The sequence below is a fragment of the Harpegnathos saltator genome, unplaced genomic scaffold (genome assembly GCF_003227715.2).
Source record: "Harpegnathos saltator strain DR-91 unplaced genomic scaffold, Hsal_v8.6 scaffold92, whole genome shotgun sequence".
NCBI lineage: Eukaryota > Metazoa > Arthropoda > Insecta > Hymenoptera > Formicidae > Harpegnathos > Harpegnathos saltator.
In genome coordinates, this window is record NW_020230720.1 from 79,912 (window position 1) to 91,671 (window position 11,760).

The 11,760-nt window shown below is 53.0% G+C and overlaps 2 protein-coding genes across 2 annotated transcripts; one reads left to right on the forward strand and one right to left on the reverse strand.

Moving 5' to 3' along the window:
• Window positions 1-5,616: 5,616 nt before the first annotated feature.
• On the reverse strand, window positions 5,617-6,111 carry LOC112590591 (caldesmon-like). Its single transcript, XM_025307606.1, has one exon. It carries the CDS (start codon window positions 6,109-6,111, stop codon window positions 5,617-5,619), a length of 495 nt encoding a protein of 164 aa, XP_025163391.1.
• A 2,308-nt stretch (window positions 6,112-8,419) lies between these two features.
• On the forward strand, window positions 8,420-10,377 carry LOC112590592 (uncharacterized). The gene is made up of 6 exons (XM_025307607.1): window positions 8,420-8,545; window positions 8,636-8,737; window positions 8,956-9,172; window positions 9,249-9,488; window positions 10,052-10,129; window positions 10,243-10,377. The coding sequence occupies exons 1-6, from the start codon at window positions 8,420-8,422 to the stop codon at window positions 10,374-10,376; spliced, it is 897 nt and encodes a 298-aa protein (XP_025163392.1). The 3' UTR covers window position 10,377.
• Window positions 10,378-11,760: the final 1,383 nt, after the last annotated feature.

Here is an 11,760-nt window from a genome sequence, read left to right on the forward strand (position 1 = left end):
TAGTTGACCTTGGGACGGTCAGAAGATTTTTAAATTTCCTTATGTCAAAGAGTAAAGTAACAGCAAGAGTTAGTGGTGCAAGCATTTTGCTGTTGAATAATATTATAGATAATGATCACCTTGTTTACCCACTGAATTTGTGAGAAAAGTTAGATCTTTAAAGTTTTTTGCCAAATGGAAAGCTACTGAATGCCGTCAGCTTCTTTTATATATTGGTCCAGTTGTGTTTCGTTCTACTCTAGATACTAATATATATAAATGTTTCCTACTTTTACATTGTAGTATTTTTATAATGTGCAATAAAAAGTTTATCGAGTTATTTCTAGATGATGCAAAAATATTTTTGCAATACTTTGTATCTTATAGTGCCAAAATTTTTGGAGATAAACTTGTTTCCTATAATATTCACAGTCTTTTACATTTAGCTCATGAAGTTCGGCATCATGGTCCTATACCATCATTTAGTGCTTATTCTTTTGAAAATAATCTAGGACAAATAAAGAAACTTGTGAAGTCCACCAACCGTCCTTTTTTTTCTTGGTCACGCAGGGGAAATCCATCATGGATACCCCCTCCCCTTGGGGGGAGGGGGTTATGTCGGACTCTTATCGACTAAAACCCCTGCGGGATGTCTACCTGTCGGACCGTGAGGAGGGGAGTCGGGGGAACTACTCCCGTATTCCCTCCCCAACCCCCCGGCCTCAGGGCTCCCTTCCGGGAGCCCCTCGTCACCTGTGTACCGCGCCCTATTCCACGAAGAGAATCCAGGGCACGGTCCCCGACGAGGGTTACCCCCCGCCGGTTGGCCTCTGGTGTCTCCTGTCAAGGAGGGAGGGGACACTCCCCTCCTCACCCCCTCCCTGCTAGTCAGGGAGGGGAGGATTTGTAGGGGAGCGGGCCCGGCCCCACCGGGCCGCCGCTCCGCCCTGTCCCTACTTGTCCGGTCGCTCGGGGGGGAAGGCAGGGAAGGCGTCTTGCCGCCCCCTACTCCCCCCTTGCGACCGGTGGCGGGCCCGGGGCGGCCGAGGGGACTCCCGACCCTCGCGGGTCTGTGAGCCCCCCTCGGTCGGCGCTGCCCCGGGCCCGCTGTCGCGTCCCTCGTCCCCCTGGGGGCGTTGTCCGCCAGGGAGCTGCTCCCCGCAGCCCCGGTACGGTCTTCGCTCCCCCCCACTCGGCGGTCTCCTTCTGGGACATTACTGTCTCGCAGAAGGAGACCGCCGCTGTCCACGCCTCCTCGCTCCCGCACATGTCTTTGACCATGTGCGGGAGCGAGAGCTCCCCCTCTCGGCATCCCACCGCCCCGCAGAAGAAACGGCGCTCCCCGGCCCATGCTGGGCACGCGACCAGGGTGTGGTGCGCCGTGTCCTCCGGCGCGGGGCAGTGGTGGCATTGAGTGGACCTTCCTTATCCGATGCAGGTACCGACCGAAGCACCCGTGCCCTGTCAGCACCTGCGCCAGACGGAAGGATAGTCCACGTCCCCTCCTGCCTGTCAACTCGAACAGGCAGGGGCGGACATTCGCGGCCGTCGCTGGCACGGGACCCCGGGGGTCGGACAATAGGTCCGCCCACCTCTCCCGGGTCCGGGCCTCGGCCTGGAGCCTCAGACCCCTCAGGGCCCTGACCGACACTATTCCCTCCCTGCGGAGCTCCTTCACTCTCCAATATAGGAGGTGACGCTCCTCTGCGAGGAGCTCCACAGGGGGGACGCTGGCCAGGGTGGTCGCCGCCATGTACGACACGGTCCGGTACCCTCGAATCGCCCTGATTAGCACAGGCCGCAGGGCTTGCCGCAGTGCGTGCTTGCCGCCGCGGTAGGCCCCTAGCTGTGGCGCCCATATGGGCGCCCTGTACAGGGCGATCGAGAGCACCGCCGTGACGTACAGGCGGCGAGCTCTCCATCCTGGGCCCCCTTGGGTGCGCGTCAGGCTGGCCACCGCCAGTCCTGCCTTGCGCACCTTGGGGGCCAGTTCCCCAAAGTGGGGTCCGAGGCTCCACCGGCTGTCCAGCGTCAGGCCGAGATATCGCATCGTCGGCCCGACGCGGACGTGAACTCCATCTACGAGCACCCGGGTCCCCAGCGGCGCCCTTCGACCCCTGCCGTAAAAATACACGGCCTGGGTCTTATTGGGCACCACCTTGAGACCCAGGTCTCTGATGGTACTCACCACTGACTCCAATGCCGTCTCCGCGCGGAGGCGGGCTTCCCCCCAGGCTACCACTAACGTGTCGTCTGCGTAGCAGACGACGTGGCAACCGGGGGGAAGCGGAGTGCGCAGCACTCGGTCGAACGCGATGTTCCATAGCAGGGGGCCGAGAACCGACCCCTGCGGAACACCGCGCTCCATAGCACGCCGGCCTTGGACCCCGCTCTCCACCGGGAAGGCGAGGTCCCTGTCCCCGAAGTAGGCCGATAGGATTCGCCGGAGATAGACGGGCACCCCGTGGTGTTCGAGGGCCTGTCCAATCTCCGGCCAGGGCAGAGTGTTGAAAGCGTTCGTTATATCTAACGACACTGCCAACAACACCCCGCCCTCCTCCACGACCGCCCAGGTCAGGTCCCGGAAGCATCCAGTGTTGACCTTCCGGGCCTCGTACTGGCATTCGTGGAAGTCCGGCCCCTTCGAGGACAGGTGCTGAACGAGGCGGTCGGCAACGATGCGCTCCAGCATCTTGCCTGCCTCGTCCAGCAGGCATATCGGCCTGTAGGCCGACGCACTCCCGGGTGCTTTGCCCTCCTTGGGGAGGAGGACCAATCTGACCCTCTTCCACTCTGGGGGGAATACCCCATCCTTCAGACACCCGCTGAAAACCCTGCGTGTGGCTTCGGACAGGTTTCCCTCGCCAAAGGCGAGGGCCCAGGTCCGGCCAGGAATTCCGTCGGGGCCAGGGGCTTTCCCCTTGGTCCCGAGCCTTTTCCTGGCCGCAATGAGCTCCTCTGGACTCACCGCCAGACCCTCGTCCCAATCACCCTCCCCCAACGGGGGGTCGGAATCATGGGGGGCCCCCTTCTGCCCTCGGAAAGAGGGCATCCAGAAACCCCTCGAGGGTCTGGCGGTCTAACGTCTCCGTTGGTGGGGGCGCCCATGGGCGGATCTTCCCCATAACTCTTTTGTATGAGCGCCCCCACGGATCGTCGTCCAGGGAGCTCACCATCTGCTCCCAGGCCGCTCGCTTGGCCTCGACGATGGCGACATTGAGGGCTTTCCTGGCTCTTAGGTAGCCCTCTTTTGTCCTTGTGGCGTCCCCGCCTCGTCGCCGGGCCCGATAGTACGCACGTCTGGCGTGGACGGAGGAGTCTCGGAGGGCCTCCAGCGCCTCCGTCCACCAGTACATGGCCCGGCGCCGGCGGGGGTGGGATTGAGGCATCGCGATGTCGCATGCCGACGCCACAATGCTCACTATTTCCCCAGACCCATCCGCGGGGCTGGGGTCCCCATCCCACTCACCTGGCCCCACGTCTAGGTGCCAGGTGGCCGCAAGGAGGGCCGCCCGAAACCTGTCCGAATCTAGTTGATTAAGAGCCCATCTTTTGGGGAGGGGAAAGTTCCCCTCCCTTGGGCAGCGGGCCAGCACCTGTGCGGGTTTGGGGAGGCGAAAGGCCCACGCTATATGTCTATGATCAGACAGCTATTCGCCCTCCGCGTCCACCCTCCATTCGTGGAACATCCCCGCGGCCGAGGGGGTGGCCCAGGTCAAATCTATGACCGAACTCCCCCCGGCCGCACACAGGTGCTGGTTGAGCCCCTGTTCATTAACAGGAGGCCCAGCCCCGCTGCCCAGCCGATCACGGATTCGGCCTGAGGATCCCTTTGCCGGGGACTGCAACCCCACCCTTCCGAATGGGCGTTGAAGTCTTCGGCAATCACGACAGGTCAGGGATGGCACCTACGTATCAATTCCCCGATCCTGTCGAGGACCCTCTTCACTGGGGCGAGCTCCCCGAGACCGGCCTTATTCCTGCGGTAGGGGAGATACACCCCCACCACAGTAATGGGCCCCTAATCGACCGCCACGTACGAGGACCCGTTCTCCCTAAAAGTACAGGGAGGGGTCCCCGCCGCAGGGTTCGCCACCATGGCCACCGAGCCGTCCAAGCTGCCGAACCAGTTCGGACCTGGTACCGGCACCCAGTACGGCCCGGCGTCCAGCTCAGCCATTTTCTGCAAGAAGAGATCCTGAGCCCGAGCGCCGTGGCCGAGGTTGGCCTGTAGGGCACGGAGTAGCGTGAAGGCTAAGCCTTTCACGCCTCCTCCGGGCTGCCTACTTCAACCCCCTCCTCGTGGGAGACTTCCGACGGCTCTGCCGTCTCGGTCTCCCCGGAGGGGGTTTTCGGCTGTGGTGGCCTCCAAAGCGGGTGTCTCCGCGGAGATATGGGGGGTCTCTACCTGCGTGGTCTCCTCCTCTGGGGGGTACGAGGAGGAACCATCCTGTAGGGGAGTCGGTGGGAGCGCTCCCACCGACTCCCCTTCTTTTACTGCTGTTAGGGGTGTGCCCAAGGGCTCCACCCTCCTCACCTTAGATGTCCATCCTTCAGGTCGTCTTCTTCCCTGTGGACCTCTTCCTCTTCCCCTCTTCTCTTCCTTCTGGGTTGAGGTGTCGGCTCCTGGGCGGTCTCCGTTTCCCAGTCCGAATCGATTAGGTTGCCTATGAGATCCCCATTTTCCTCCTGGGTTCTTGCCTGTGAGGGGGCCGGAACCACTCCAGCTCCTTCCTTCGGTGGGGGGAGGCCCGTTTCCTCCTCTCCTTAGGCTTGATCGGGTCCGGTCACCCTCCGGCGGTGGTGGTCCGGGCCCCCCCCCCGCCAGTGGTTTCCTTCCCCTTTTGCCTCTCTCCTTCCTTTTTCCTTCCCCCCTTTTCCCCCCGGGAGGGGGTTTGCAGGCAGGCCCTCCGATCTTAAGGCCGGAGGGCCTGCCCGTCTCGGCGCACACCGGGCAGCGCACCGCCGCCACGCATCCCTTGGGGCGGTGGCCGGGGTTACCGCAGCGGTAACACATATCGCTGCTGTCGACGGCGCTCATGCACCGCTCGCGCACGCGCCCCCGTTCCAAATAGCGGAAGCACAGCGTTGCGCGAGCGGGCAGCGCCGTCACCCCGGCGCGGGTCCAACCAATTGGGATCCGCTCCTCGGCGGCAACCTTAGCGGCTGCCGCCAGCGGACACCGCACCACCATTGCTCCGGTCCCCCGCTGGGAGACGCTCATCACACCCGAGGAAACCTCGGGTATGCATCCCCCAGCGAGGGCCACCGTGGCCGCCACCTTCTCGGCTCCGGTCGTCGCGTCCAGGCCGCTATCCATAATGCTGCGAATTTTGCCGGTCGTTGGACGCGATAACCGGGGCCTTTTTCCGCTGCCAGCTTGCGGAGCTCCTCCGCAAGCCGGTCAGCGGACGCCCCGACGTTGAGGCCAGGCACCTCTACTAACATGGCCTCATTCAGGGCCCGGCGGACCCTCAGGGACGCATTGATCCTGAGGTCCGCCGGTCTGATTCGGCGCCTGGCCTCAATCATGAAATCTTCATATTTCCCGTCGGGGCACGTGATTGTGACGGCCGCCGAGTGCGGAGGTCTCGGCTTGTTCTGCCCAGCCTTTGGTGCCCCCCTCCCGGGTCTGTTCTATCCTGGGAGGGTGGAGGAGCTCCCCTTCTTCTTTTCCTCCACTTTCCCTTGCCTCACCTTTCTCCCCACTTGGGACCACGTTGCGTTTTCCCTTTCCAGCACTGGTTCCCTTTGTGTGGGTCCCCGGATCGCCTTCAAAAGGTCCCTCGCCGGCGTCCCTTTTCCTCCTTCCTGGGTTCTTCTCCCTTCCTCCTCCTTCATCCTTCTATCCCTTTCCTTCCGCCTCTTCTTTTGTTCTTTTCTTCTTTCCTTCTTGCCCTTGCTCTTCGTCTTCTTAGGCTCTACCGGTGTTTGCGGGGCCTGGCCTTTCTTCTCAGGGACCTCCTGTTTCCTTTTTCCTCCTTCCCTTATTTCCTCCGGTGTGGTAGGTGCTGCAGCTTCCGCTGCCACCGCCGCCCGGCCCGTTCCGCTCGCAGCCTTTAGGGAGTTTAGCTCGGCCCGTATATGGTCGAGCTCCTCCCTGAGGCTGCAAGCCGGAGCCGCGGCGGCCATAACAACGTTCAGCTCTTCCTCCGCTCCCTTTGTTCTACAGCTAAGGGGGGTGGGTCCTCTGGAGTGTTGTCATCGTAGGTGGGTATTTCCCTCGTCGACTTCCCTCCTTCAGTTTCCCTCCCCTTGGCTAGAGAAGGTGGAAGAGAAGGGAACGTTTCCCTCCTCCTCTTCTTCCTCCTCCACTTCGCTGTAGCTTCCCTCTTGCTCCTTTTCTCCTCCTCCTCCGTAGTCGTAGACGCGGTTGTAGAGCTTCCTGCCACTTCTGCGTACGACAGTTTCCTGCCCCTGGCAGTGCCCTTGGCGTGTAAAGGGAGAGGGAGCAGGGGCGGAGAGAGCAGAGGCCTTCGCGGCCTCCAACTCCTCTGCCAGCCTCCTGTTCTCGACCTTTAGTTTCTTCAACTCCTTGCGGAGTTCCTCTTCTTCCTGCTTCGTTTCAGAAGCTGCCTCCCCCCTGCTGTCCATTTCGGCTGTTCTAGCCAGCAGGGTGGCCATTACGGCCTCGGAGGTGGCCACGGCACGGTTCAGCAGTCCCACAAAGGTACCCTTCAGGGTGCGGGACCTTCGCGAGACCAGCCGAGCCGCGTCTAATGCACGGCCCACCTCCGAGGCCAGTTCTGGTACTCTTGCCTCTCTCAGGAGGTTGATCGTCGCGTTATCGCGAAACACCTCCTCGACCGGGTGCCTATCTTCCAGGGATCGGAACATCCCCGTGTCGAGGAGGATTTTTATCTCTTCCTCCAGCCTCCTGCTGTCCTCCTCTTTCTTTCTTTCTATCTCCATTTCTCTTTTCTTCTTTACTCCCACTCTCTTCCCCGTCGTGGGGAGCCTATCCGGCCCCTTCCTCGCCGGTTCGAGAGCCAGAGTGTCCGCACCCGACGAGCTGCCACTGGTGGCTGCCCTGGTCCTTTTCCTCCCTACTCCGAGGTCCCTGGTGCTTCCTGCCCCCAGCATTGGCTCCAACGTGGTCCTCCCAGGGCCTTGGACCTGGATCCTGGAACTTTGCGACAATAAAATGTCGTAGCGGATCACAGGACCTCCTGTGGTCCGCCCGACGCTACCGCCGCCTCTACCCCGTCGGTCCCCTCATGTGCCACCCCTCGGTCCCCCTATATCCCTTTGGTGTTGCTGGGGGAGGTTTCCCCTTGGCTCCTTCTTGGAGCTCAGTGGGCCCGGCTTTTTGGTCCCTGGTACCGGGATTTTACTCCTGGACACCAGGATCATGTTCATCCCTCGCTGGGTGGCCGCCCGCGTCTGCCTGCCCGACGGGCTCACCACGCCATCCCCGCGGTCAGGGAGGCGCTGGGTTGAGGACGGTGGTCGGTCCTCGAGTATTAGCGACCCTCCAGGGGCTAGCCCTCTGGAGTCCACTTGTTCAACCTCCTCGGGGGGAGGGGAGGAGGCATCCGCCTGGCGGATTCTCTCCACCTCTGTTAAACCCCCGTCCCTTCTGAAAAATCACCCGCAATGGGTGGTCGGTCCATGGACGGGCTGCTACGCCCGTCCGTTAGGACCGTCGAGCCCGAAGGCCCTGAGCCCGAAAGCTCGGAGTTTTTGTTTTTAAATTTTCGAGAATCCATTTTTGGTCCCACGAGCACGGCGGGAAATGGGCGTCGACCCCGGGTAGAGCCCCCGCATTACCCGGGGTAAGGCTAGCATGTCCCCTGGGTTCGCCAGGTGCCCAGGGTGAGGAACCACTTACGACAGGTCACGCACCTGCCATTCATCCCATAAGCGTGGCATGCCTGAACCGTAGGATTACGTAGTGTTTTATAGAGGATCCGCCTCGCGGTCTGGCCAATTAAGGCAAGACCCCCGGCCCCAGAGACATGACCTAGGGTTACGGTGTGGTAGGCTAGGGTCTGCACTCTGTACCAGAATGCCGAAGCACCCTGGCCCCTCGCAATCGTGTCAGGTTATACGTCCTGACAAGTACGGGTTTGCAATCAGGGTTTTCCTTCCCCTAGAACGGTTGCCTTCACCTGGCTCACGAGCCCGTTCTGCCCGCGCTGTAGGGTCCTTTGGATCGTACGAGTACGGTCCTCCGGCCCCTATATGAAACTCGGAGGCAGCCCCTCCGAGAGTGAATAAGGACGCTCTTAGTCTGGCCTCTCAGTACAGATCTCTCCGGCATGGTAGAACCTGCCAGGGGTCGAAACCCCCGCCGGCACAGCTCTGTACTTCATTAAGGCACACAAGTCCCCCCACCACGTCAAGGTGGCGCCCACGGGGGGGTCCACCAACCGTCCTCTGCAACAAATTTGCAAGAGACTTTTAGAACACCAAAATACTGAAGTCTTGTGGTAAGTCAATGGCTCGAGGTTTGCTTCAAGAGCATCATAGAGGTCCCACTGCCAACTTAAACAATGTGCAAAGTCAATTTCATGTTTATGAAAGTGAAAATTTGATTTTGAAAGATAGAAAACCAGACAATTGTGTACGTCTTAGAAATGGACATCATGCGCTAATTCGTAACATACTACTCTGTAATAATAATGATGTCAAGATAGTTGTACAAACATTTCAGTCATATGGTGATTTATATTCTTATCCCATTGAGTCGTGTAAACTTGAAGTGCATGAGGTCTGGGATTTGTTAGAACATATAGAGGTTTACATGTTATCAGATGTATGTTACAAATGTGTATTTCTACCAAATCAGACTAGGAACGTAGTATTTCCTCTTCTCCATTTATTCTAGGTATTGAAAGCTAACCTAATAGTAAATTTTTCTTTTAGTTGTCGCTTTTTTTCTTGAATCATAGATTGAATATATTATATCTTTCCAATATTTCTTATTTTATTAAAACTTTCTTAATATATATTATTTTGTATTATATTTTGCAGCAAATGTTTTGTGTCATGGATTTCCTACAGTGGTTTTATGAAGATGATAAAAATACTGGTGCAGAGTCTATGAGAGAGACTGCCATAGTACCAGAAATTTGGCTAACTCCACAGAAAGGAAGGAGTTATTGGCCGCCTCAATTTAAAGATAGCATGCTGAAAATGCCAGTTAATTCATCATGGCCTAAGTATGAAGTAGAAATTAGGGGCACATATGGTATTTATTAATAAAATTTTTGAAGTTTATTATATTTTATCATTTGGTTTTATCTACAAAAGTTTTTTTTAATTAGATTCTTATCGAAATGCCAGAATGAAGCTTTCAAGAGCAGTCGAGACTGATAATTTTGAATCAGCTCCTGAATCACACGGAAGGAACAAACGTAAGAAAAAAGTACCCAAGCGTTTGGACGATTCAAGTTCAGAAAGTGATACGCGATGCCTTGTATCATCTCCTCCCAAAATCTACCAGAAGGAAAACAAGAAAAAAGTAAAAAATTCAATCAGTATGGATTCTTGGTCAAAGCAGAAATGTAATAAATCTGTAGAAAAGCCGTTTGTTTTATAAAACATTTCATGTAATTCGATGCCTTTGAAAACATCTGCAAAACCAAATTTTTTTATGAGCAAAATGAAAGACAAACAGTGTGACATATCTAACGACTCTACACCATCTATTGGAATTAAATCTTCAACTGTGGTATCTCAAATGAATCATCCTCGTCATGATTTCGACGATGCAAATTATAAAAGACTTTCTCCGATACTTTCCAAAACTGATAATATGGAATATTTAGATTCCAATTTATTAATTACCCCTTATGTAAAAAGAAATCGCCAAGTGTGTGAATCACAGTTAAAAAATTATACGGAGAAAAATAGTCAAGTCAATGAATCACTCCCAAAGGATGCAGCCAGATTTTCTCCTTTCAAAAGTTCATCTAGTCATCACATCTCTTCACCAGGTCATCTTTCTGTCTCGTCAAATAATGTGAAAAGTAATTTTAAATACAGTTATTATTCTTGGCGATTTTTCTTTATTTTATTTTTTATTATTTATTTTTCATAATTGCTTTTATTCTTTATCTTCCCACAGTTACAACCACTGAAAGAATCCAAGACAATTCTTATCATCTTCAAAGTCTCAGTTGCCAACAATCATATCTGTTTAATGGTATGAGTTGTCAGTGTTAATTACTTTTATTTTTATTGATACTTTTTTTGTATTCTAGTGTTTACTTGTAATATATTGTAAACCATGTGAACAAAACTTTTTTGTTTTTATAGGAGTGAAGAGATCTTTGCAGGAAATTATTAAGAACCAACAAGAAATAAAAGCCAAATTAAGAAATCATGACACAATGCTAGAGAATGTCTTGATGCTTGTAGCAAATGATTCTGAGCAATTAACAAAGCCATAAGGATGGCCAGACATTTTCCCTTTACCTAATATTGAGGCATTTTTAAAGTTTGAGTCTTTCTGGAGAAAAAGAACAATTTTTCCTTCACTGTATTTTCCTTACATCCCCTTTTTATTATGATTTTATTAATTTTCATCGTGTATATCAATAATGTATATCAATAATGTATATAAACATGTTTATACATTGCAGATAAAATATCTTACATTAAAATGCTACAGTCCTAATTCATGTGAGGAAATGACAAGGAATATATGCCGTTATATATTTTCTACAGATTTAAAGAAGAAGTTTTACTGGCGGGGAATCTCCATAAAGAATGGACTCAAAACAAAAAAAACTGGATCACTTATAACGGTACATGCTTGTGAACTATGTTCAGAACAATAAATTCTTCAAAGTTCGTGGCTATGAAATTCAGGTTTACTTCTTATTTGTATTCAGATACTGTTCTTCTCAAATATACATCATCAGGATTGCATATTGTAACAAAAACAATTAGTACATGGTTGAGGAACAATATTGGGTCAAAGGAGCAAAATAGTGGAGAACAGAATGAAGAAGAAAATGAAAATGAATACAGTGATGATTGATTTTGAGACGATTCTGAACATTGAAATTATAATATTTTTAGTTATGTTTGTTGTTCCAATTTATTTTTATTTTAATTAATGACATTCCAAAGTTGTTGCTTTTATGTTATAATTAATGAAATATTCAGTAAATACTAACTGTCAGTGTTTCGTATGGAAGAAGCGAGTGCGTGAACTCTGTGTATAAAAACTGTGTATAAAAACAAACTCTCGAGATAATCTAAATTTCACGTTCCTGGAAATTTCTCGAGAGGATGCCTTGATTTGCAAGAAACTTCCAAATAGTGCTAATATCGACGCTTCGATGTCACATTCCGAGTTATTGTTGTTCCATTTCTTATGAACAGGTAACAATGTAAACTAGTTGTCCGAGCCTAGCTCGTGTAAATTCGTCAAAACAACAATACCAATGCTGATTAGAATACTGATTAAAAACTCGAGCACAAGACATTGTTTCCTTTCATGTGACATCGAAGGATGGTCGTATTCGTTACTCTTCAAGTTTGAACGTGACTCCAGATTAAACCAATCCCGCTCGAACACGGTTGATTTTTCGCGAACTATAAATATTAAGGCGATCCGAAGAGACATCGTCAATTCTTTACACAAGTCCGGTACACCGCAGCGCTAAATTAGGTGTCTCCCACTCTCTATACGAGTTCTCGCAAGAGACACATCTTTTTTGTTGATTATTAAACGAGCTGTTTTTAAGAAAACAAATCTAGTGATTTGAAACACCTGTATCGTATCCAAACGCATTTTTATCGCAACTCTCTGTCGCATGGGAATCA

Coding starts and splice junctions, on each gene's coding strand:
- LOC112590591 (XM_025307606.1), bottom strand. CDS start 6,111: ATGGCCGCCGCGGCTCCGGCTTGCAGCCTCAGGGAGGAGCTCGACCAT.
- LOC112590592 (XM_025307607.1), top strand. CDS start 8,420: ATGGCTCGAGGTTTGCTTCAAGAGCATCATAGAGGTCCCACTGCCAAC. Junction 9,173..9,248: donor AGAAATTAGGGGCACATATG/GTATTTATTAAT, acceptor TTTTTTAATTAG/ATTCTTATCGAAATGCCAGA. Junction 9,489..10,051: donor TTCTTGGTCAAAGCAGAAAT/GTAATAAATCTG, acceptor ATCTTCCCACAG/TTACAACCACTGAAAGAATC.